This window comes from Ambystoma mexicanum, chromosome 11 (assembly GCF_040938575.1).
Source record: "Ambystoma mexicanum isolate Mex_15411 chromosome 11, UKY_AmexF1_1, whole genome shotgun sequence".
Lineage (NCBI taxonomy): Eukaryota > Metazoa > Chordata > Amphibia > Caudata > Ambystomatidae > Ambystoma > Ambystoma mexicanum.
This window is the reverse complement of record NC_090934.1, coordinates 1,462,944,610-1,462,970,591: the sequence shown is the minus strand read 5'-3', so window position 1 is coordinate 1,462,970,591 and position 25,982 is coordinate 1,462,944,610. Positions and strand designations below refer to the sequence as shown.

Sequence of the window (25,982 nt, the reverse complement as noted above, 5' to 3'; positions counted from 1 at the left end):
TTAGGGAGATATGCCCATCTGCGCGGTCGGTCCCAGTTGTGGCACCAGTGATTCTGCCAGCTCTGCCTCTACCGGCCGGGCATCCACCAGCTCTGCCTCCCGTGCCTCCTATGTCTCCAGTGGACAAATCTCCAGCAGTGCCAGATGTTGCACAGCCTGATCAGATGTGTCGGACGACGCACAGGGGGATCAGGACAGCGAGGACCAGCCCCGCTCTGTTAGAGCCTTTCACGACCGGGTGCTGGACATGTCTTTTAGATGTTCCAGTACCCGAGGCACCTGTTCCGCAGGAAGGGGTGCTTTCGGTGGCGTTCACCTTGTCTCCTTTGGAGCGCACCGGCTTTCTCTTGCAAAAGGACGTTTTAGCCGAGGTCCGTAAAGTCTGGGAGAAACCACACTCTGGACTGTTTGTAAATTAAAAAGATTGATGCTCGTTATAGGCTCCATTCTTCGGAAGAAGTGGCCTTAGCGTTGTGTCCGCCCCCTTCCTCCACGGTGGTGGGTGCTGCTACATTACAATCTAGACTCACTTTGTCGTCTTCTACAGTGGCAGCGCGGGTTCTGGCCGAAGAGGACAAGCTTCTTGACTCTTTGGGGAGGAAGATTTTCGCTAATTCAGCCCTGCAGTTATGTCAGGCTAATGCGGAACTGGTATTAGCGGGGGCAAATATGAAAATGTGGAAAGGTCTGTCAGAGTTTGAGGAATTCATTCCCGCTAATAAACTAGAGGATTTTAAAGCAGGATTGTCCGATGCCAGGGTTCTGGCGCAAGATATGCTGGAGGCCGCGACGCATCATGACGAAACCTCGGCCCGTGGCCTTATGCTTGGCGTGGACACCTATCGTCAGGCTTGGCTGCAAGCTACCAAGTTCTTTAACGAGGTGCAGGATAAAGTTCTGGACCTGCCTTTTGATGGCAATGAGCTTTTTCATTCAACGACAGATGTGGAGCTGATTAAGACTATGGACAGCACCCAGACCGCCAAGTCCTTGTCCGTCTTGGTGAAACCGCCTTTCAGGGCACAGAGAACGTCTTCGCAGCCTCTGCCTTCCTCTGGTTTGATGGGATTTCTAGATCGGAAGTCCTGTAGGGTCGATACTCCATCAGGAAATTCCCGCCGACGGCAACAATAGGGCAGGTTTTTTCCCGTTCTTCAGTCTCCTCTTCCGGTTCTGGTGGCGGCGCCACCGATAAACTAACTAAATGAAGTTTCTCTGCACTCGCACGAGACCCCGGTGAGAGGGTGCATTGCGTCTCACTGGGAGGTGTGGCAGGCCATCACCGAGGACCGGTGGGTCTTGTCAGTCTCTCGAGTGAGCTTCCGCTTGCCCCTTCCCCCTACATTCCCATCAATCCTCCCTTCCAGCAGTCGGGGTCGCCCTCCCTCAGAGCCGAGATACAGAAGTTGCTATATCTCAGAGCGGTGGAACCCGTTCCCCTAGGGGAGCGAGGGGAGGGCTTCTACTCCTGGCTGTTTACGGTGCCCAAACCCAACCAGGCTGGCCTGTGCACCATCCTAGACCTTTCCCAGTTCAATCTCTCTCTACCCCAAGAGAAATTCAAGATGATCACGCCCTGTCGCATAAAGTCCTCTTTACAGAAGGGCGATTGGCTCAGCGTAGTGGACCTTCAGGATGCTTATATGCATATTCTGATTTGGCGTGCGCATCGGAAATACTATGTTTTTCCGTGGGGGAGGAGCACTTCCAGTTCAGAGTGCTCCCGTTTGGCCTCAGCTCGGCACTGCGTGTCTTTACGAAAATGATGTTGTTTATCGCAGCTCATCTTCGGCTTCAGGGATGTGTATCCATATTTGGACGATTTGCTGCTACGCAGTCCTTGTCCTCAATCAGCCTTGAGCAATCGTCAGTCTTTCCTCCAGCTCCTGTTCCATCTTGGGCTGTCGGTGAACTGGCGGAAATCCTCCATGACGGTCTCTCCGGACCTGATTTTCCTGGGTTTTCGGTCGAACAAGATCGACTGCAGGGTGTTTATGACCGGGGACAGAATGACGCATCTGTTGGCCACGTGTCAGGTGTTTGCGCAGTCAGAGAGCATGTCGGCCTGGTGGTTCCAGATGCTTCTGGGCCTCATGGCCGCTGGCTCTTCCTCTTGCTCGTCTCAAGATGAGGCGAACACAGATGGCTTTTCGGAGTTCTTGGCGCCAAGCAGTGGACCGAGACTCCAAAATGATTCCTGTTCCATTTTTTATGAGAGCGGACCTTGTGTGGTGGTCGTCTCTCAGCAATCTGTCGGTGGGCGCAGCTTTTCAGGAGCCCGGCCCGCTAGTGACGATCACGACGGACTCTTCCCTGCTGGGATGGGGTGCGACGTTGGACCTTCTTCAGGTTTCAGATCTCTGGTCACCGCAGGACAAGCTCCTTCATATAAATCAATTGGAGCTCCTGGCAATCTTTCTGGCGCTCAAAGCGTTCCAGCCTGTCATTGTCAACAAAGTAGTTCAGATCCGCACAGACAATGTGGTGTCCATGTTTTATATCAACAAACAAAGGGGTACCAAGTCCCCTCCTCTTGTGGATCTTGCCATTCGGCTATGGGTTCAGCATGGCATCTGGCTGGTGGCAGTGTACATCCCACGTTAGCTGAATGTTAATGCGGATGCCCTCAGCTGACGTACAGTGGTCAGTTACGAGGGGGGAACTGAACTTGGAGGTCCTCTTGCAAATCTTCCGGTGTTGGGGTACTCCAGAAGTGGACCTCTTTGCAACAGCGTCAAACAGGAAACTTCCTCTGCATGCCTCCAGGAACGGGCTGGGAGCCTCCTCTCTGGGGGATGCCCTCGAAATTCCCAGCCTCAATATGAGAACCTATGCTTTTCCGCCTCTGCCTCTGATTCATCGGACGCTGTGCAGGCTGAGGAGAACGGTGAATTGTTCTTCAACACCTTTCGTGGAAAGTGTCCTTCTTGGTCGCTGTGACTTCGGCAAGACCTGTGAGTGAGCTCCAGGCCTTGTCAGTGGAGCATCCCTTTCTGGTTTTTTATAAGGATAAGGTTGTCCTGAGGACGAATCCTTCTTTCCTTCCAAAAGTAGTCACTGATTTTCATCTGTATCACTCAATCTCCTTGCCTGTCTTCTTTCAAAACCCAGCCTCAGAGGCTGAGAGGGTTTTGCATTGCCTAGACGTTAGAAGAGCTCTTAAGTTCTATCTGGACAGAACATCTGAATTTAGGAGTTCTTCTCAACTCTTGATGACCTTCGGTAATCCGCAGGGCGAACAGGCCTCCAAAGCGACTATTTCCAGATAGATTGCTGCCTGTATTATGGAGTCTTAAACTGTTGAAGGTCTTCAACCTCTAAAAGGGGTTCATGCACATCTAGTACGGGGCAAGGCTGCTGCTGTTGCCTTTCAAAAGTATGTCCCCTGGGAGACCATCGCGAAAGCGGCTACCTGTTCTTCTCCATCGGCTTTTTGTAAACACTACTGTTTGGATCTGACCTCCAGGTCTGATGCTCAGTTTGGCCAGGCTGTGCTTAAAAACCTTTTTCAGTAAGGAATTTTCCATCCACCCGTATTTCCTGTTAGGAGTGCTTGGGAATCTCCCATAAGTATGGAGGAAAGGGGACGGAACGTAGGAGTATACTAAGGTTACCCACCGTAGTGACCACCTTACTCCTAGTCCATAGTCCCCTTTCCTCCATACACCCGCCCGCCGTCCTCTCTAATAAGGTTCCTCTGTTATTGCTTAAAAGCGATAGAAAAGGACTGATGGGCGATGCGCTGGGCGGAGCTAATGTGGGCAGGGTTACGGCTGCATGCGGTACCCCCGCATAAAAAGAGAGGAAGGACACATTTTTGAAAAATGTGATGCTTTTTACAAAGTGCTCCGGTCCCGTCCCACAGGACGGAGGAATGTCCCATAAGTATGGAGGAAAGGGGACTATGGACTAGGAGTAAGGTGGTCACTATGGTGAGTTACCTTATTTTTCTCCAGTAGCTCACCTGAGCAGAAGAAACATCTACAAGTGGATGGTGCGGGAAAGGGATGGATCATGTTGTTGAAATGTAGACACATCCACAAAGGACTGAATGTTTCTTAGTAAGAATTGATGTTTTTTTCTGGGTAGGACCTTGTGCAGCCTTGTCTAGTAGTGCCTCTTGCCTGATATCACTGGTGAGGAAGGATAGCTCAGGGGCAACACATTATTTCTTGGAAGCAAGACAATGCAGCGCAACACCGGTTTGAATCCTGATTGCGCGCTTAGAAACCACTCGCTGGTTTTAAGCGCGTTATGAAAGAACAATTATAATGATTGTCTTATGTTTATTACACATTGTTCTCTTAATGCATGTGGTAATTTACTTTTGTCTAATGTGTTTTATTTTAAAGTTCTGCCTCCTGTGTTGGTTCCGAGGCACACAGAAATCCCAGCTGAATTTCCCCCACTAGATGATTACAGCCATTCCATCCCTGAGAACACCAACTTTCCAGCCGGAATTGAACCACAAAGCAACTACATACCAGGTACGGAATAGCTTACTTTTAACAACCCACGTGTCATTTTCAGATTTGATTCAAGATAATAGATATCTGTACTACATTTATTATAACATCCGCGGCACATTCTTGTCCCATGCCATTTGTTTCAATCACTGTTTTTGTGTTTTATATTTTTTGCAGATTAATGTTGTTGCCAAGAAGCACTATCTAAAGGGCAATCTTCGTGTTTCACATAGTCCTGATATAGTAGTTATGATGATATGATATGGCATTTATAACGCGCCTATACACAAGTGTTTCAAGGCGCGACGAGGCAAGGGAGGGGGAACAGAGGAAAGAGACAACGATCCTACTAGGCCAAGTGTCATTCAGATCGCGCAAGTGCATGGGAAGGGGAGAAGGGGAAGTGCAGGGAGGGGGGAAGGGGACAGTGCAGCAAAACATGGGATAATAGAATAAATAATAAACTATGGCCAAGTGCTAGTGGTAGGACTGTAGGGATACGGAGAACAGTCCTCAAGTGCGGGGGTATCCAGGAGGGCAGTGCAGGAATGCAACTGGCGGAGGGGGGGCGGACCTGGGCCCGAGATCAGAAGGTGGCCAGGTAAACCGGTGCAGTTTCAGTATAAGCCAGGAGCTCAGCAGGGGAGAGGATGAGAAAAAGCAGAAGCAAAGAGAAAGATTTTGAGGTGCTTCCGGAACCAGAGGTGGTTCTCCTCAAGTTTCAGGGGGGCAGAGAGGCTGTTCCAGAGGGAGGCCCCGGCCGAAGAAAGTGATCTACCACCAACTCGTTGCTTAGAGAAGCGACTGACCCTGAGGGAGTTGGAGGTGGATGAGCGAAGAGCTCGAGAAGGGAGATATTTAGGAAGTGAGAGTTGCAGGTGAGGCCCCTGGCCCCAGAAGGCCTTGTGGATGATGCAGAGGGTTTTGAACGTAATCCTCGCAGCCACTGGTAGCCAGTGCAGTTAATGCATTATGGTTGGGGAGGAGCTTAAAACAGTAAATTGTGACAGTACAAGACCGACATTAAATACATATTCAATAATTACAATATTTACCCATTTACTGTGACGGGGCGGGCAGCCACAAAGAATCACACTGACTCTGGTAGAAAGTCCAAGGGTCTTTATTGATGTCTTGGAAATAGATTGGCTATAAAATCTTTAAAAAGCTATTTTGGGCATATCGTGTTCTCTTGGGAGGTATGGCTCTAGTGCCATCCCTGTCTGTCTCGCCTTCCCCAGTCTTTCCCACTTCCCTAGCCTAGATGTTAGTTCTTGTCAATGGTAACATCTGGCTGTCTTTTGCTGCCTTACTCTAGTCGTGGTTCCCCTAAAACGTCGGCTAACTTGCTGGTGGCTTTCTAACTTTCCCTGACCTATGCCACTTAGTGTTCTAGGGAGTTTTGGGTGGTGCCTTCTGCCGCCTGGTGTCACCCATGCTTCTCTCACACCTGCTCATACCTGACCCTTCACTATACTGGTCTCTTAAGATGTTCTCCTCCCACAGTACAACTATCCCTCCGATCTCGCTCTGCCTTTCCAAAGCCATCCTTTGATCTGACTCATTTCTCAACTCTATCACTTCTGACTGTCACTACCTCTGTTGTTCCTTTCCCCCACTCTAATTCCTTGCCTCTTACTATTCTTCTTAGCCTCTCTCTGTATATTTACCACTAGCTAAATCTATTCTCCCACTCTTCTCTTTCTCTACTGCTATTCCCTTTACTTCTTTTACTGCCTACTACTGTCAGTCTGGTTCTATGTCATTTTCCCATTTTCTGAAGTTCGCAATGAAAAAAGACCTATCTCACGCACGCACAGACACACACACTACACATACTTTTTTTTTTTTTTTTAACTTTTCTTTATTGGCAAGAAGTAGCAGGCAGTACAGAGCATGTTAAGACAGTGACACACATTTCATATTGCGGCATGTATAATAAATGAATAAGTACTACAGAGGGTCAATGACAATCGCATCATAGGTTCAACACGCTAGAGAGGTGTATCAATTGGCGGGATCTGCCCCCGGATCAGGAGAGGGAGGGGATGATCGTATTTCCAAGTCCACCCTACTGTTCAGGTAGCTGCAGAATTCTGTCCATATGTGTTTAGGGCGAGCATTGCTAGGGAGCAGGTTGATGTAGTCTTCTTCGCAGGATTGTGTCCAGGTGAGGGCCTTAAGCCACATCCCCAGGGAGGGGGGGGACCTGCGCTTCCAGCATTGGAGGATGCATTTCTTGGCCACGCTCGCCGCCACATTCAGAAACTTAGCTACCCGTTTCGGTTCAGGCCCCTCCCAGAGCCCAAACAAAAGAGACATAGGTTCTGGGTCTACAGGGAATCTGACAATTTCTGAGAGGGTTTCGGTCACAGCGCCCCAGAACGGGGCCAACACCGCACAGGACCAGAACATGTGGGCATGGTCCGCCTCATTGGATTTGCATCTTTGGCAGAGGCGGGGTTGATCACGGGCGAATTTCCCAATTGCATAGGGGGTGTAATAGAGACGGTTGAGCAGTTTGTATTGGATGCATCTAATTCTAGAATTGAGGGAAACTCTGCGAGTATGCGTGCACATCTTGGACCAAACCTCCTCAGAAATGTCCCGTCCCAGGTCGCGGCTCCATGCCTCCCGAGCAGTGAGGGGGGGCTCGCTCGCATGCGCCGTCAGCATCTTATACAAGGAGGATACAATACTCTTAGCCCCTACAGAATTGGCTATGTAGCAGACCTCGGGGGACTCGGGGGGGGGGGGGGGGGGGGGGGGGGGGGTTCGTTCGGGTATGAGGGCCACATGTCCTGGACCGCCGCTCTAATGCGGAAGTACTGTAGAAGCCCGAGTGGGGATCTAGGGTGTCCAGGCCTCCATGTGTCTGGGGTGATGAATTTCCCGTCAGGGAACAGGTCGGAGAGTGACCTATATCCCAGGTCCGACCAGTGGCGCATGAGGAGTTTATCTTGTGTGGGGGTAAGGCCAGGGAACGACCAAAGGGGAAGCCATTTGTAGTACGGGGGGGGCGAGCGCCAGACTGCAGGATCTGGCTCCACGCCATGATCGTGGAGGCCACCGGGTCGGCCGGAGCTTGTGTTCGATATGAATGAAATAGGATCAGGGACATGATGTTCACTTCCTCGGTCGCTAATATTTCAAGTTTGACATGCGGGGGGGGGTCCTGGTGATGGTACCAATATGTAGCATGTTGGGCCTGGGCTGCCGTCCAGTACCGGGTGAGGTCAGGTGCACAGAAGCCGCCCCTCTCGTAAGGGAGGGTCATGTGTTGCCACTTCCTGCGCACCGCTCCCGAGTGCCAAAGGAAACGGGCGAACTCAGAGTGCAGGGCCGCAAAGTATTGCCTCCCGGGCCAGAGAGGAACATTAGCGAATACATACAGAAGTTTGGGGACGATGATCATCTTTATTAAGGACAGTCTTCCTGATAGTGAGAGGGGGAGGTTACGCCATCTTTCCATCTTGGAGTGAGCATACTGTGCAGCAGCCCTATAGTTACTGGACAACAATGAGGATTTTGAGAGAGACACCTGAACCCCTAAGTATTTGATACCCTCGGGAGCCCATTTGAGAGGGAATTCGCACACTGGCTGGGAGGTTGTAGGAGTGAGGGGAAAGATTTCAGACTTAGAATAGTTTATGGTGAAGCCCGAGAATGTACCGATTTTAATGATTTCACGCATAATTGGGTCGAGGTGCACCGAGGGGTCTCTGATATACAGGAGCACGTCGTCGGCGTATAATGATATGATTTCGGGAGTATCGCGTAGGCGGATCCCTTTGCGAGCGTGGTTATTTCGGACACTATCCGCCATGGGCTCGATGGCCATGGCGAACAGCAAGGGGGAGAAGGGGCACCCCTGTCGCGTCCCTCGGTGAAGGCGGATGGGAGCCGACAGACGTGAATTCACCAGAACTCTGGCCGATGGGTCAGTATATAGTAATTTGATGCAGGACATCATATAGGGGCCAATCCCCATCCTCCCCAGGACCGCCCAGAGATACTGCCACGAGACCATGTCAAACGCTTTTTGGGCGTCCAATGTCACAGCCACCGCATTCGCTTGGGGGTCAATTCTAGAGATGACATTGAATAGTCGGCGGATGTTTAGAGCGGTGGAGCGGGCGGGAACAAATCCGCTCTGGTCAGGGTGGATCAAGTATTTCATGACCGGGAGGAACCTGTTGGCAATAATTTTGGCAAAGATCTTAGTGTCGGTATTAATAAGGGATAGAGGTCTGTAAGAGCCGCACTCATCCGGGGGCTTGCCCGGCTTAGGAAGGACGGTGATGACAGCCTCGCGCAGGGACCGGGGGAGGGTGGATAGACGCAGCGACTCCTCCCAAACCTCATGAAGACGTGGGGCCAAGAGGGCAGCGTGTTCCTGGTAGAACTCGGCTGTCAGGCCATCTGGGCCTGGGGCTTTCCCTTTCGGGAGGGCAGAGATAACGGCAGTGATCTCTTCGAGGGTGAAGGGAGCATCTAGCTGTTCTTTAGTGGCCAGGGACACCAGGGACATTGGGATGCGGTCCAGAAGGTCGTCCAATTCTCGCGGGCTGTGTTCTGGTTGGTGGGCATAGAGATTGGCATAGAACCCTGCGAATGTCTCGAGGATGGGCTGGTCCGCCCAGTGACGCTCACCCTCGTTGTCGATGACACAATTAATCCGAGTCCTACCACTCTCGGCCCTGGCGAGGCGGGCAAGGGTACGGCCCGGTCTCTCTCCTTCGCCGTACTTCCGGGCTCTAGTGGGGCGGGAAAGGTATTTTATTTCGCTGTGGGCGAGGTCCTCAAACGAGTCAAGTTCCGTTCTAATTTGTGCCAGTATAGACGGAGAGGGAGAGGTTGCATATTCGCGCTCCAGTTCCCCAAGCTTGGACTCAGCGCGGCGCAAAGAATTTCTGATGTCCTTCAGGACCCCGGCCTCCCTGGAGATGCACATGCCCCTGATGAAGACTTTAAAGGCCTCCCATCTCACCCCGTCAGTCGTGTCATGGCGTTTGTTGCTGTCGAAAAACAGGGTGATGTCTGCAAGGATGTCAGCCTTAAAGACTATATCGCGTAGTGAGTCAGGTTTGAACCTCCAATTGGAGTGCGGTGGGGGAGCTGGTTGCATGGAGATGTCCAATGTGATCGGGGAGTGATCTGAGAGTGTGCGAGGGAGAATCTGTGAGACGAGTGTTTTGCCCATGAGCCCCTCAGAGAGGAGGAAAAGATCAATCCTGGAGTGACTGTCATGAACGGAGGAGTAAAATGTGAATTCTTTCGATGTAGGGTGGAGCGCCCGCCAGGCGTCCACCAGTCCACCAGTCCAGCAGTGAGCATGTGCGTATGGAGGCGGCGTGCGGACCTAGATGGCGTTCTGGGTGCCACACCGGATCTGTCCAGGTCAGGGTCCAGGATCAAGTTCATGTCTCCCCCCCATATGATGGGAACCCCGACGTAGCTAAGGAGGATATCGAGGATATGATCAAAAAATTCGGGTGCATCAATGCAAGGGGCATATGTGTTGACCAGTAGGCACTCCGTGTTAGCGAGGGAACAGTGTAGTATCACATATCTACCTTGGGTGTCAATGTGACTGGTGCGAAGGGAGAACTCCAGGGATTTGTGTATCAAGGTGAGTACACCTCTGGATTGTGAGGAGAACGTAGTGTAATATTTGTTAGGGCCCCAAGATGGGGCGAGAGAGGACGACAGTTGTGCAAGCGCGTGAGTTTCCTGCAAGAGGAGAATCTTGACCCCGTGCCTCTGGGCGTAGGCAATGACCTTTCGTGCCTTCGTGTAGTTACTGAGCCCTCTAATATTCCAAGACATTAGCCTAAGGGCCATTTACAGGAGTTTAAGGGGGATCCGAGTAGTGCGTGTCAAACACTGTCATGCAAATGCCGGCCACAAGTCCAGTGACCAGATAAATCATGCCTGAAGCTGCCGCTACCTTACCTTTTTTGTGAATATACCAACTCCCAACAAACCCACCCCCCTCCCTCACTGCAGTCCCCAACATTGCAGTGTCCAGGAACCCACCCAGAGTTTCATGACTATTGCGCCGCACCCAACGGGGCCGGACCAATCCCCAAACCAAACAGGGGAACAAGCAATGAAATAACCAGGCCAAACTCGGCGTTGCAATTGCAGCGGGGGAAGCTGCTGCCGTGAGCCCGATGTAAATAGTTGGACGGTGAAGTCCATTCAGTGGCATACAGCGGTACTTCAGTTGAATTCTAGGAGGAGGCAGCGTGGGAGAAGGCAGTGAGCCAGGGTTGTAGGGATAGAGAGTCTAGGTATAGGAGCAATGATCGTGTCCCATTCAGCTGTGACCCGCCTTCCCTTTTTTAAACATCCACAGTGAGTTACAGAATTAGGATAGTGAACAAGAAATGAAGATATATGAAGTTACAAGCATATTACAGATATAGGGCGTGGTAGTAGTGCAACCATGAATTCAGTAACAGGTATATGGTAGGCAGGCTCAGTCCTCATCTGTGGGGTCACCCACAGGGCCAGGGATAGGGATATGGGACTCAATAAATTTCACCGCCTCCTCGGGGACAGTGAAAAAGTAGAGTTTGTTGCGGTGGGTGAGCTTCAGCCTGGCGGGAAATAACATAGCATATTCGATTCCCCTCTCCCTGAGCAATTTTTTAACCCCGTTGAATTGCTTGCGTTCCATTTGAACGTTGACGGAGAAGTCCGGAAAGATGCGGATAACTTGGGACTCAAATCTCAGTTCCCCTTTCTGTCGGGCCAGGCGCAGAATGTGGTCTCTGTCTCTGTAGCTGAGGACCTTGGCTATAATTGGTCTGGGGAAGTCGCCCGGCCTGGGGCGGGAGGCCAGCGAGCGGTGGGCGCGCTCGATAGTGAAAAAGGGGGAGAGTTGGGGATCCCCCAGAAGGTCCCTCAGTAGGGCCTCCACTGCGACCTCCATCCTGCCCTTGAGGGCTGCCTCAGGGACCCCCACAATGCGGATGTTGTTTCTGCGGGACCTGGATTCCAAATCGTCACATTTCGCCTTGACCTGCTTCATATCCCGCACCAGGTCAGAGACCGTATTCTGGAGCACATGAACCTCATCCTCAGCGGCCCCAATTCTGGTCTCGGCCTCCCCAAGCCTAGTGCCATGTTGATCAAGTTTGGTGCGTAGGGAGGCTACGTTGGCGTTGATATCATCCAGTTTTTCATGGAATGACGCAAAGTTTTTGGCCATGGTTTCCATAAGAGATGTAAGGTCAGGCTGGGGGGGGCATGAGGGAACATCAGAGTCATCATGGAGAGGGGCGGCCTCTGCCTGGTCCTGTTTAGCTAGGGCTTTGGCGTATTTGTCCATTGCTCCCGCCTTGTTGGCCCCGCGTGCCTTGCCGGACATATTGGGGGGGCCCCCTGTGATCCGTAGGGTGTGTGACGCAGGTAGTCAGCAGTGGGGCCCCGAGGGTCCGCAGGGGGACACCGGCCCTCAATCAGCAAAGGGTCAGCAATAGCCGGGGGGGCGGGAGCGAGATGCGCTCGCCGCAGGTGTGTTGTGGAGCGCCGGGCCCGCCCTGATGGCAAGCTAGGTATTCGCGCAGCAGTATAACCAGGGAGGGACAGTATCTTGGGGCGCCCGCCCCCGAGCCGGGAGGGCCCCAGGCGGAAGAAGCCGGCACGGTCCGGGGTGTCCGGTGCAGTCAAAGCGGAGCGGGTGGTCGCACAGCGTGGGAAGATAAGAATGGCGGACCGCCCAGAGAAGCCTGTGATGTTTGGGGCCCCCCGTCTCTCGTGGAATGGGATGAGCGGAGCCCGAGGGTGAGGCAGCCCAGTGGGCGTCTGGAGAGGCCAGCAGTGGAGGCAGGGGCGACTGGTACACTCAGGGCGCAGAGATTGTTTGCCCAGCCTGAGAAGGTGAGAGTGGTGGAGCCCAGAGTCGCAGCAGCGCCAGATAGGTAGTCCCAAAGGATCCTAGTGTGAGTGATGGCCACAGTCTCACGTGTAATGGGATAGGCGCAGCCCGAGGATGAGACAGTCAGAATTGGGCGTTTTTTGCACAGCGCTCCGCACCCCCAGGCCCCTCACCTTGGAATGTTGTAGGCTGAAGTGTGGGTGGCAACCCGGGTGGAAGCGGGCCTCCAGGCAGTGGGCGGCGATCCAGGTCGGAAAGGGCCCCAGCCGGTAGCAGGAGCTCGGCAACACCGCAGGACCAACGGTGTCGGCCGCGGAATCCTCAAGGCAAGAACGTCGGGCGGCCGGTGCCGCGGGGGGCCGCTCCAGCAGCCCCCGCCATGTTGGAGAGTGGGTTCACTCGCCGAGGGCCTGGCGCCTCAGCCCAAGCGCGAGAGCGGGCCGTTGGAGGACGCCGCGCCAGCCGCTCGCAGGTCCAATCGCACTCCACACGGGGAGAGCGGGGCGCGAACGGCCAAGTAAGTAAGGAGAGTGAGGCTGGAGGCGACGGAGAAGGAACCTCAGAGCCCCGGTCGGGCGCTCATCCCGCGGGCGGATGAGGAAGTCAAGCTGACAAGCAGCGCCGAGGAGCGGTCCTCCGCGGGGCGCAGGGGGGGATGGGCCGCGGAGGTGTCACACGGCCCAGGAGGCCCCAGTCGGCGGCGGAGCGGCCATTAAGCTCCGGATTCGCCCCAGAACAGGCCCAGGTGGTGCAGGGGCGTCAGGCAGCAAAATGGTGTGGGTCCCAGCTTCAGACTCCCAGTAGAACCGCTGATTCAGGCGGATTAGCAGTAGGCGGGCCACGGAGCTCCAGGACTAGGCAGCCATCTTGCTGGCTGCTCAACAGCGCCCCCACACTACACATACTTACCTCTGACCTCGTCCTCTCCGTCTCTGTGCCTTCCAGCCCCTGTGTGCAGTTGTGTGCAATTTTTGGAGGAAAAGTGCAAGATGTAACTCCAGTATGATGCTGGAGATGTAACTGCCACTTTTCCTCCCAAAAATCCCCAGAATTACCACTCGTAATTCGACTGGTGGTTACTCCACCAAAACTTCCCAATCGAGACCTATGGACTCTATAAAATGGGGATTTACACCATCTACCACCACTTGTAATCCTGTGGTAAATCCACGGGACCAAGTGGTGGTAACTGTAAATTAATTTGGTGATATTTGAAGGATTTACCACCAAAATACCTCTAAACTCTTATTTAGGCATCCGGTCCCTCAATTGTCACCTTTCATCAAACGCACAATTCATATATTAACACAGGTTTAAATAAACCTGAATCAGACCAAAAACACACCATGTGAAGAAACTGTGGCTGCGTCAAGTAGCATCTCCCTCAGTTACACCAAAAGTAATTTCCTCAGTAATAGTCTTACAGGTAAGCTAACTTATATCCAGTCAGACGAGCCCCATCTTGCCTAGCTTTACAACAGGAGATGTCGCTTTGCTTACTTCAGCCCTGTACTACCCTCTGCAGCAGCCATAAGCAAAGCTCTGCTCCACCATGCTCTCTGTAAGAAGTTGGCAAGTGAAAATAAAACCACAGACCTTGTATAACCAAGCAAAAACAGAAGAGCCATTTGACAAGACCTGATCTCACTCTCTCATAGGACAATGTTGCCCAAATCATTAAACAGTGCTCAGAGCAGAATGAGATTCAGTAACGTATCCTATCCGCTACACATACAACCACAATTTGAGTCCGTCCCCGATTCGCAGTCCAGAACTGGCTGACTCCCCCCACAGGCAGTAGGCTCCATCTGGATTGCCTCAAAAATGCTCTGTGCAGTGCCACTGTTACTACACACAGATATTCGGTTCACCCGTTTCTGGGGGCTAGCAGTAAATAAGCGCTAATCTGGATTTTCTGCAACATTTCGTCTTGCATATCCAAATGTTTAACCCACTTCTTACGATGGGGTGGTAATTTTCCAGGATCAAGGAAGTTGGTATCAAGTGAAAGCTTATGTAGCAAGGACGTTGTGTGCCATCCACCCAACCTTACAATGGCCAGTTTGGGAGATTAAGTTCATAGGGGGCTGTTAGTACCTACCCAGAGTGAAGCTCAAAGACAGATGGGTCTCACAAAGATGGTATCCACCAGATAGTCATACCGGTTTCCAAGTGCATAGAGTGCTGCGTAACAAATGGAGTAGATACTGTGGGTTCTAAAGGATTTGGAAGAAACACAACCCAATCTTAAAGAAATTGCTAAAAGTATCCAGACTCCGACTAGCCCACAACCTCTCCTATTTATTGAGGTGAGATAAGCGGGGAAAAAAGGTTCTAATAGTTTTCTCTGTAAAGGGCATAAAACCAACATATCACCACAGAAGGTAGAATGTACATCTGGCCCGAGTGTAGTCAACACTCTTGAGTACCTAAGAAGCCAACATTTCCAGCCAGAAAAACGCCTGTACGTGTTACCCTGAAGGCATAAACATTTCTCAGATAAAGCTACAGCTTGGATACAATCCTTCCTTGACAATAGAACATTGAGGGTCTTCGCACCCACTGCATCGGCTGACCGAGTTCCAAAAATGTGGAGTACCACAGGGGTCTCGAGTCTCACCAACGCTGTACAATATTTTTACCAAGCCTTTGTTCGACCTTGACCATTTTGGTATCACCTACACTAACTATGCAGATGACACCCAAATCCTCACCCCCATCACTGGGTTTTACGACCTCAACACAAAACTTCTGAACAAAATCTACCTCATCATACAGACATGGATGGTCACACACCGCCTCTGCCTTAACAATGATAAAACTGAGCTACTGCTCATCATCTCCCAATGCAGACTAAGCAAACTAGACAGCAAGTTTCAATCCTTGAATATAGCTAGCATCAACCTACTGGTATTTAAGAAAGTGAAAACACTTGGTTTATACCTCGACTCAATCCTGACCATGACCCGGCAAGTGAACGCGACAGCTTCGGTCACAGCTTACTCTTGCAAATTAGTAAACACCTGCAGACCTTTCTTGTCGACAGCAAGCTGCTCTACACTAGCCAGAACACTCATTTTATCCAAATTGGATTGTTGCAACGCATTATACTTAGGAACCAACAAACAAAACCTAAAAAAGTACAAATGCTTCAAAATAATGCACACAGATCTGCCCTCAATATATCAGCTGCCAGACGTAACTTCCAATGGTTATCTGTCAAAAACAGAATCTCACTCAAAACCTTAGCCCTCACCCATAAATGCCTGGCCAACTCAGCACCCAAATACATGACTTGCGAATTTATTAAAAGCCAATCAAACCGACCCACCAGATCTTCTCAACTTCACTGAGAGTCCTGTGATTTAACCTACAGAAATCGTGGGGGGTGGGGGGGTAGGGGCTAGAAGCTTCCATGTCTTAGCAGCAAAACTGTGGCACTCCTTCCCCACAGCCTTAAGAGCAGAACCCTCATTCTCGCTCTGCAGGAAAAATGCTAAAAACGGGTTCTTCACCCAGGAAACTCCTTAATATCTGGCACTCCTCATGCTAATCTGTAATAAACTGTCAATTTACTACCTATTGTATTTGCACTCTTGATGTATCCGTTATATGACTACCTGCATATATGTTTTATCTAATTGTATATAATTGATATTTTATTTATATATATCTCCTTGTTTGTATATAACCTATGCACGTTCGTTTTACCTGTAGACAACTCACTTTACAAAACGTGTACTATCATTTTTGTAATTTTAGTAACTCTGTAACCCTACCTAATGCGCCCAGATACCTGAAGATTAGGCGCGCTATATAAATAAACAAACACTTCCCATTGACCCTCATACAAAAGGCTGAATGGCCCAGCACAAAATCATCCCTTAATAAATCCAAAATCTGAAACTGCTGTGTCTTGTATGGCAACCGTTAGTAAAACACACCACTCCAAACAAATGTGCCAGTGCCTCACACACAACGAAAAAAGTGGCTCGCTATCAAGACAGAGTAGCTTCTATGGGCCATCCTAGCCTTTGCAAACGCATCCTCCAAGCTTTCAGGTGAAGGCAACATGGTACCCCAAGAGGGGGAACAAGCTGATAAAGAGGTGGCAGACAATGGGAACCTAAACAGGGGACACCATCCCAGCTGCATGGATAAGGTTTCAACAGAATTGACTCTGGCCTATCTCTCTGGAGTTTCAGCAGTAATCTGGATACCAGTCTGCTTGCAGGAAAGGCATTTAAAGGGGCTGGTATCCAACATAGAGCCAGGATATTGACTTGCCAAACCCAAGTAGTAGGGCACTACAAGCAAATTGAAGTTTAACATCCCCCAGAGAGGTAACAATCATTTTATCAATACTTCCAATATCAGGCAATTTGCTGGAAATAGAGGGTGGCCAAAGTGAAGGGAAGAAAGAGGGAGCAGGAGTCCCAATGGTAAGGATCTTAGTCTTGCTGGCCTTGAGGCAGAGATTATTAGATGCACACCAGGACTGGATGGCAGATAGGCAGTCAGGAATGATGGAGGAAGGAAGGAGAGTATCAAGGGGAAGTTTGAAGAAGAGTTATGTGTCATCTGCATAACACTGGAAGTGAGCGGAGAAAGTGGGTATTAGGTGGGCGAGCGCAGCAATCTAGAGTTTAAAGAGCAAGGGAGAAAGGTAGGAGCCTTGGGGAACACCACAGGGGGAGATGGAGGTGGGAGAGGAGAAAGAGCCAGAATAACCTGGGAGGGACAGTCGATGAGGAAGGAGGTCAGCCAGTACAGTGCCGCTTCGAGAACCAAGGGTATCGTGGACCCGTTTTATGAGGATGGAGTGGTTGACCGTAATCCTATGTAAAGGAGAGATCAAGTAGAATGGGAACAGCTGCAGAGTTAGAGTTAAGAGATGCAAGCAGTTCTTCAGAGGGGTTCGGGAGAGCAGTTTCCCTGCCTCTGGATTCCTGGAATCAAGAGTGATGGTCGTCTAGGCAACCGACAAGCTTAGTATGATGGGTCAGTGTGGGGGAAGACCAGCTTCTCCAAGAGTTCCCTAAGGAAGGGGGTGATAAAGATGGGGTGGTAGTTAGCCAGACACGAGGGGTTGGTGGATGTTTTTTTTTCAGGATGGGGAGCACAAGAGAGTGCTTGAGGGAAGAGGGGAAAGACCCAGAAGCAAGAGAGTGATTGCAGAAATCAGCAAGTGCTAGGGCAAGGGAGCCGATATTGAGACCTTCATAGAGCGGACAACCCTAGTGACCTCATTGGATGTGATGAGAGAGAAAGGGAGGATTTGGAGGCTTTAGGTGGCGGGGGTGTGAGATGGGGAGGGGGAAAAGGAAGAGAGTGCTCGGGATGGCCTGAGTTTTTCCAGTGAAGTGTGAGGCCAATGCATTGCAGAGGGCCTGAGAGGAAAGAGGTGAGGAGGAGACTGCAGAAGTGTTGGCTAGTTCCTTTCAGGTTTTAAAGAGTTCAGCTGTGTTGTTGGATGCTCCAACTAATGGAAAGTTGGTATTGCCTTTGAAGAAGGCGACTGGCCAGTTTGTCGGAGGGTGAGCCTGAGGTCTTCCACTTCTGTCCTCAGCCCTTCACTTGTGTTTCAGGGTTGCAAGTTCAGAATCGTACCAGGTGTTACTCTTGGTGGCATGTTTCAGGCGGATACTCACGACTGGGGAAAGATTGCCATCTTGTGATGGCAAGATGGAGGTTGCTGAGAACTGACTCCGAGGTCGAGTCTGCAGTGGGAGGAGAGTGGGGGGGGGAATGCAAAGGCAGCAGCTGACACTTGTTTCATCGGGCGCATGTCCGTGAACGAGTTTGGCAGAGCTGGGGGAGGTGCATTCAGAGGGCAGAGAGGAGAGGACCCAGGTGAGAGGAGAGGAGGGAGTGGTCTGACCAGGAGAGTGGGGTGATGAGTGGGGCAGAGAGCAAAAGATCAGTGTGGATAAAGGCATCGGGAGTGTGTACAGCCGAGTGGGGTAGGACCAGAGGGGAGAATGGAGAGGGAGAGCGAGGTGCAGCGGTCACGTAAGAGAGTGGGCGCCGTGATCGAGACGCTAAGGTTTATTTTGAAGTCGCCCAGGAGGAGGAGTTTAGAGGTAGATGTGAGGAAAGAGGAGGAGAAATCAGCCCATTCTGAGAGGAACAGGGTGATGGAGCCAGGTGGCCTGTAGACAGTGGCAATGGTTAAGGAGGAAGTGGGAGAGATGACCAGCTTGCAGACCAGGCTTTCGAAGGAGAAGTATGGCTGGGTGGGTATGAGGGGGAAAAGGGACCCACTCAGGTTAATCAGGGCCACCCCACCGCCAGCATGGTTAGGGCGAGGCTTAGAGATGACTTTGTAGCCATCAGGGGGAAGACAATCAAAAGCAGTGACTGAGCTGGCATTGAACCACGTTTCAGTAAGAGCAAGGATATTGAAGTCAATGTCTTCAAGGAGGAGGCAAATGTTGGCAGTGTGTGTGATAGCAGAGCAAGCATTAAGCATGGCTAGACGCAGCAGGTCACTGCATTTTGAAGGTTTTCCGATGGGGGGTACAGGGGTGTGGTACACCTGTAGGGGGAAGGGGCTCACACAGAGAGAGAGGAAGAAGGGGTAGCAGGTGTAGGAAGGAAGTTGATGAGGGACGGCAAACGCCGGTCGAAGAGGAGGAGGAGGTTGGGTGGAGGACCCTGAGCCATGATAGTTCCATTGCGATAGACATTAATGATACACGTGGATGAGAAGCAAGCCAAGAGTACTTCCCATCTAGTGCCACCATTAATGGGTGTAGATGTAAAAGGAGAGAGAGTAGAGATAAGATGAGGAGTCCATAGATCTGGAGAGGGGACAGAAAAGAGGATATCAGTGACAATCTGTCTGGAAGTTGAGCTGACGTAGGTTTCTGCAATGGGTAGATCGGGATTAGTGGTCAGGATGTTTTTTTAAAAACATTTTCCTTGCAGACTTCGTGAGAGAAGGAGGATAGGTGATTAACAGTTAGAAGAATATATGCATTTGCCCAGGGAAGGGGGCTAGCAAGATATCTGGAAGGGGATGAGAGCATTAACCTTTTTACTTCAGTGAAGCGTCCAAGTTTGTGGAGGACTGAAAGGACAACTAGTTCATTTGAAAAGGCTTGACAAGTCAGAATCCTGTTGTCATTTACTACTGCAAACCTGTTAACCTTTGTGTAAGAGACTGTTGGCAAAGGTCAACTACAGAGAATTGTGATAAACATAATTTTCATATACTGCTAACTGAGGTGTGGAGGGGGGGGGGTCAGCTACAAGATCCTAAACCTAACAGGCATTTACTTGACATATTTTAGTTTGTATCTTGTGGTAGGGCCAGTTAGTTGATTTAAATTTCAGAGGACAGATTTTTTATGTTGACCGAACAGCCTGATGAGCACCTTCTAGGTTTAGATTGGGAACCTCACGGCAGCTGAAGGCCCTGATTAGGCAGCTTTTCATTTTAGTTAATACAAATCTTTTGTTTGAATCATATCCAGTGGTCCCACTCCTATTTTTGACTTGCTACACTCTGTTTATAAGGTGATGAGAAGGGTATCGTGGTTGTAGTACCAGTGTGTCTGGGTACACCTGTTGGAAAGTATGTAGGTCAATTTTCTTTTGCAAATGTTTCATGAACATCTCCTATAGAGTCATGTTCGGATTACTACAAACTGTCTTTATCTGAGCTTCGAAAATCCATTCTCTTGTTCCAAGTGTATTTTCTTGGCATGTTAATTCCCTGATTCCCATAGCTATTCCATCCCTGTTGGATTCTGGGGCTTCCGGCCTGTATATGGGCAAGAGTTGCCCCTTAAACATACACCACTTGACATACACTTAGATAATTAAAGATGGTTGATGGCAACTCTTTGTATTGCCCTCCAATATACACCTATACCCATAGTCCAGTTCACTGTGCAATAACATTGAGAGTTAATTTCTTTCAATTCAATAACTTCCTCGAATTACCTCGTCACTCGGGTCTGGCCTGTCACATCATTTGGCCTTTAGACTAGTGGTAATGGGGTCTGAATGCTGTGCCTGGAATTGCGGTGTCTTAGGCCAGTGGGGCATACAGCTTCACGGTCACTCGGGTCTGGCCTGTCACATCATTTGGCCTTTAGACTAGTGGTGATGGGGTCTGAATGCTGTGCCTGGAATTGCGGTGTCTTAGGCATACAGGGTCACGGTCACTCGGGTCTGGCCTGTCACATCATTTGGCCTTTAGACTAGTGGTGATGGGGTCTGAATGCTGTGCCTGGAATTGCGGTGTCTTAGGCCAGTGGGGCATACAGCTTCACGGTCACTCGGGTCTGGCCTGTCACATCATTTGGCCTTTAGACTAGTGGTGATGGGGTCTGAATGCTGTGCCTGGAATTGCGGTGTCTTAGGCATACAGGGTCACGGTCACTCGGGTCTGGCCTGTCACACCATTTGGCCTTTAGACTAGTGGTGATGGGGTTTGAATGCTGTGCCTGGAATTGCGGTGTCTTAGGCCAGTGGGGCATACAGCTTCACGGTCACTCGGGTCTGGCCTGTCACATCATTTGGCCTTTAGACTAGTGGTGATGGGCTGTGCCTGGAATTGCGGTGTCTGTATTGCGGTGTCTTAGGCCAGTGGGGCATACAGCTTCACGTTTTGCAAGAGGCTAAGACACCATCCACTCCTGCATTGGTAGAGGAGCTTCCACAGAAGTAAAGCGACTTTCGCAATTTGTTTCGATAAGCCCACCTTTTGAATGCTGCATCCCCACGGGCCTTTTCAAAATAGTGTCCCTCCCGCCTGCTCCAGCCCCTCTTTATACTTGTCAGGCTCCTTTAGTTTGACTACAGAAGAGTGGAATGTAGCCATGTTGTCATTGTACTGTGAAACTAGACGGTCCGAAGCACCTCGAGGTCAGACACTGAGTTTATGAAAGATTACGACACAACAGTAGCCAGATAATGCAATTAAGCCTTTTAGAAGTGCTGGCAAAGAGGTAACCAAACAGTAGACACTTAACACAATTTGGCTGAGAAAGCATTTTCTGGAATAATTGTGCTGCTGCAAGAAATTCAGACATACGCACAAATACATTATTTCTCCAGCACTGGATCTTTCATGGATTCACATGCTTAGAATATTCCCCGTCGATAGACTTGGAACCCTCGGTAAGCTTATATAGCCTTTTCCTATAGGAAAACTTTCGACACTTTAGTGTCCTATCTACGTTGTTTTGGGCCGTGCACGCACGCACGCCCTACCAAGACGTAGCGGTATAAATGCCCCGCCCCCGCGGCTCCTTCCAGAATCAACCGTCTCCAAAGTGGGAACACCTCGTGTATTTTTCTACTTGGTTAGGTTGCGCTCTTCTCCTGATGTCAGGAAAAGCACTTTTCCGCCCGTGCGCTACGTGCGGCCTAAAGGTCTACGAGGGGGATGCGCATATGGACTGCATTTACTGTCTGCACCCTCACCACTCGGCTGACGACTGCGACATTTGTAAGGGCTTCTCACAGAAGACCCTTAAGGATCGGAGTCGCAGACTTGTCGCATGGTTCAACGATGGAGCGGGGGCATACCCGCCTTCAGAGGTGGGCTCAACACGCAGCGTGGCCTCGGCACCGAAATCTTCAGGGGCCCCGCGCCGCTCATCGTCATCGGAGCCCCCGGTGAAGAAACCTAGACCGGTGGGCAAGGAGTCGTCGAAGGCCGCTCCAAAGACTCAGCGTCGAAAGGTGCCTCTTCGTCCTCATTTTCGACGAGAAAAGATAAAGACAAATCAAAATCCTCCTCATGCGATCGTCATGGATCGACCTCGAGTCGAGAAAAAGAAAACCGCAGGTCGAGTTCAGAAAAGGCGGGAGCAACGCATACACCTGCACGACCACCACTGTCGTCGACGGTTGGGCGGTCGTCGACTTCTCTGCCATTGACGCAGTTCACATCTACCGCACCTGCATTGCAGATGTCGATGACGATGCCGCTATGGCTTCGTCGACGGATATCCCTCAAAGGGCCTGGTGCCCAGAGGTCTACGACCCAGTTTTACCAGACACACTCCTACAGCAAGAGGCCTTGTCGGTGTCTTCGGGGGACGAGGTCGAAAGGGTAGCTGCCCCGGCAGACCTGGGGTTACAACTTACCAAGCCTGTCTCCGAAAGCTGTCCGGGTTCTACCCCTCTGCTGAATCCACAATCGATTCTATCGTGGGAAGTCTTATCCACGCTGCAATCTCTGCTATGGACACTGGACGATAGACTGCCTCTAACATCTTCGGCCGGGTTGGTCGTCGACGACCCGGGCCCGTCTCGCCGTCCTCCACCTGCAACGCCCGCTGCAGGGCCTCCGGATGCGAGCCTCTCGGTCCCACGCCGCGAGGAAGGGGAGCTGTTGGATTCGGAATCAGGCAGCAGGGTGTTGTCAATAGTCTCACTTTCCCCCTCCAGGGATCCGACCTGGTAGTCCGATGTGGAGTTGGAAACACCGACGAGCCCGGCTCAGCCGTCTCCCCCAGACGATATCGGTTCATTCCATAACATGATGGCTAAAGCCTGCAAGGAATTTGGGCTGGCACAAGAAGAGGAAAAGAAAGATTGCTTTCTTTTCGACCACATTGGTCAAAGGAGAAAGTAAGTGTTTTCAGTACCCATCCTAGAACACGTGTGGAAGGAAGGTCTGCAGACCATGCGTCACCCTTTCTCAGAGCCAGCGGTTAAAGGTCGTCTGGAAAAGAAATTCAAGGCCCCGGACTCTACTCCCAAGTGCCTTTCTTCACAACCGACACCTGACTCTGTGGTATCGGCGGCAGCGGCGAGAAAGGCGAGGGCTTAACACAAGTGTACGACCCCCCCGGAAAGTGATGCTAGACGCCAAGATGCGTTCGGCAAGAAAGTCCTGACGGTAGGTGCTACCACGGTTAAGGCGGCCAATTCTCTTGCCATAGTCGCTAGATACGACAGGGAAATGTGGCACCGGCTGGCACCCATACTCGAACACCTTCCGGATGAACATCGAAAAGCGGCTATGCTGCTAGTCAGGGAAGGAGAGGAAGCTTCAAATCATGCAATTAACATCGCAGTAGATCTTGCAGAGTCGGGTTTCAAGCAGGTGAACAACGGTGTGGTCCTCCGACGGCAGGCGTGGCTGAAATGCACCAACTTCCGACCCGAGGTGCAGTACAAGGTACTGGATATGCCTTTCGAAGGGGACCTCCTTTTTGGCGAGAAGGTCGACGAAGCCCTGAAGGGCATGAAGGAGGACTCGGACACTACACGTTCTTTGGGAGCTCTCCAGAGTAGTCGGGGTTCCCGGTCCTTTCGTCCCTTCAGGGGAGCTTCGGGGAACTCCAGGTTCTCTTCCAGGAACCGTTCCTTCGGTAGATCAATATATTCCTCTCAAGGATACAGACGAGCTTCACAAGCAGCTAGACAACGCCGGGACTACCAAGCCCCTAAGAAAAGGGCAGTTTTCTCGTTGTCGACGAGGGATAAGCAAACTAAGAGTCAGCAATGACGGGTATCAGAACGTTCTGGGGGGCAGAGTATCATGTTACATCAAGGAATGGGAGCTGATAACCACAGATCAATGAGTGGTGGACACCGTAGAATATGGACATTCCCTGCAGTTCAAAAGCAACCCTCCGCATATTCCACCGGTGCGTGTAGCTCATTCCCATCTGAGCGTGTTGCTGCAGGAAGTAGCACTTATGCTACAAAAAGGGGCTATAGAACAGATCCTGTCGTCGCAAAGGGGTCAAGGGGTTTACTCCCGGTACTTTGTGGTGAAAAAGCCGAATGGAAAATGGCGTCCCATCCTAGATCTGCGAGAACTGAACAAGTCGTTGAAGAACATAAAGTTCAAGATGCTCATGCTCCAAGAGGTAATCAGGTCAGTTCAAAAAGGGGATTTTCTGGCGTCTCTGGACCTGCAGGACGCATACTTTCACTTACCGGTGTGTCCGCGACACAAGAAATACCTCAGGTTTGTGGTAGAACACAATCACTACCAGTTCACAGTTCTGCCACCATGTATACCCGTATCTCGACGACTGGTTGGTGAGGGGATCTTCCCCGTCGTCGACGCACGACAGTCTACAGGACACATTGAACCTATTGGAACGATTGGGGTTTGCGATAAACTTCGACAAATCCTCATTAACGCCGTCCAGAAGCTTGCCGTTTCTGGGTGCCCAGTTCGACACCAAGCTGGGATTAGTCAAACCATCCCTCGACAGGATCACCAGGCTCAGTCGTTTGGCAGGCCAGCTGAAGATCAATTCCAGGTTGTCGGTGAGAAAATATACGTCAATCCTGGGAGCTATGGGGTCCTGCATTCATCTAGTGCCCAACTGTCGCCTTTTCATGAGGCCAGTTCAACAGTTTTTGGCAGATCGTTGGACGCAGTCTCAGGGCCTTTGGTCAGACAAGTTGACCGTCGACGACGTCGAGCTCATGTCAACCCTACGGTGGTGGAGGAATCGTCGGAATATTTCCAAGGGAGTGCCTCTACAGGAACCGGAATTCCAGTTCACAGTGGTGACGGACGCGTCCCTAACCGGCTGGGGAGCGCATATGGGCACTCTGCAGACACAAGGCCGCTGGTCTCAGAAAGAATCTCTCCTACACATCAACATTCTGGAGTTGAGAGCAGTCTGCTGGGCCCTGAGGGCGTTCCTGCCTCACATCAGGGGATCCACGGTGAGAGTTCCGACGGACAATACCACGACAATGTTTTATTTACGAAAGCAAGGCGGTACGCAGTCCAGGACCCTCTCCATCGAGGCTCAGAAGGTGTGGCACTGGGCGCTGAAGCACGATGTATCCATCATAGCCCATCATCTGCCAGGAGTGAAAAGCGAGCAGGCGGACTCGCTCAGCAGAAAGATGGACCAGATTCACGAGTGGGAAATAAACGACGATCATTTGGCGAAGGTCTTCCAGAAATGGGGACAACCGACGCTGGACCTCTTTGCCACGAAGGCAAACAAGAAGTGCAAAATGTACGCCAGCAGATGGCCACAGGAAAATTCAGTGGGAGAAGCTTTTTCCTTCCCGTGGACGGACAAGTTCCTCTATGCCTTCCCTCCGTTTCCCCTGATACGGAGGACTCTGCAGTGGATACGCAGGTACAGGTGCTGAGTCATCCTGTTAGCGCCATGTTGGCCGACCTCCTTCATCTGTCAGCAGACCACCTGATAACGTTCCCAAAAGAGCCCAACCTCTTGTCCCGGAATGAAGGAACGGTGTGTCATCACGACCCGAACAGTCTCAACCTCACGGCTTGGCTGCTGACTTTTCGGAGTTTGGGGCCTTGACCATTCCATCGGACTGTCGAAAAATATTACAGGCTTTGCGGGCCCCGTCCACCAACAAGTCTTACAGGTATAAGTGGAAAAGATTCTGTGTGTGGTGGCAAGGGCGGGCGGAAGTGGAACCTCTGAGGGTTACTCCGGAACAGATCCTCCCATATCTGTTGCATTTGGCAAGGAGTGGCTTGTCTTTTTCATCTCTAAAGGTTCACCTGGCGGCCATCTCTAGGTTCACAAGAAGGAGGAACTCTACGACTTTGTTTAGTGACAGATTAGTTAAACATTTCATGAGAGGTTTGTTTCGGACGTTTCCCCCGGTTAAGCGTTTTCCACCAACGTGGAGCCTTAACTTGGTAC

General features: G+C 51.0%; 1 protein-coding gene across 1 annotated transcript in view; it reads left to right on the top strand.

Moving 5' to 3' along the window:
• SMAD3 (SMAD family member 3) overlaps nt 1-25,982 on the top strand; it is a 503,489-nt gene that overhangs the window by 325,647 nt on the left and 151,860 nt on the right. Inside the window, exon 3 of the mRNA XM_069625135.1 lies at nt 4,353-4,487. Within this exon, the coding sequence (XP_069481236.1) occupies nt 4,353-4,487 (135 nt within the window). The remainder of the gene's footprint in view (nt 1-4,352; nt 4,488-25,982) is intronic.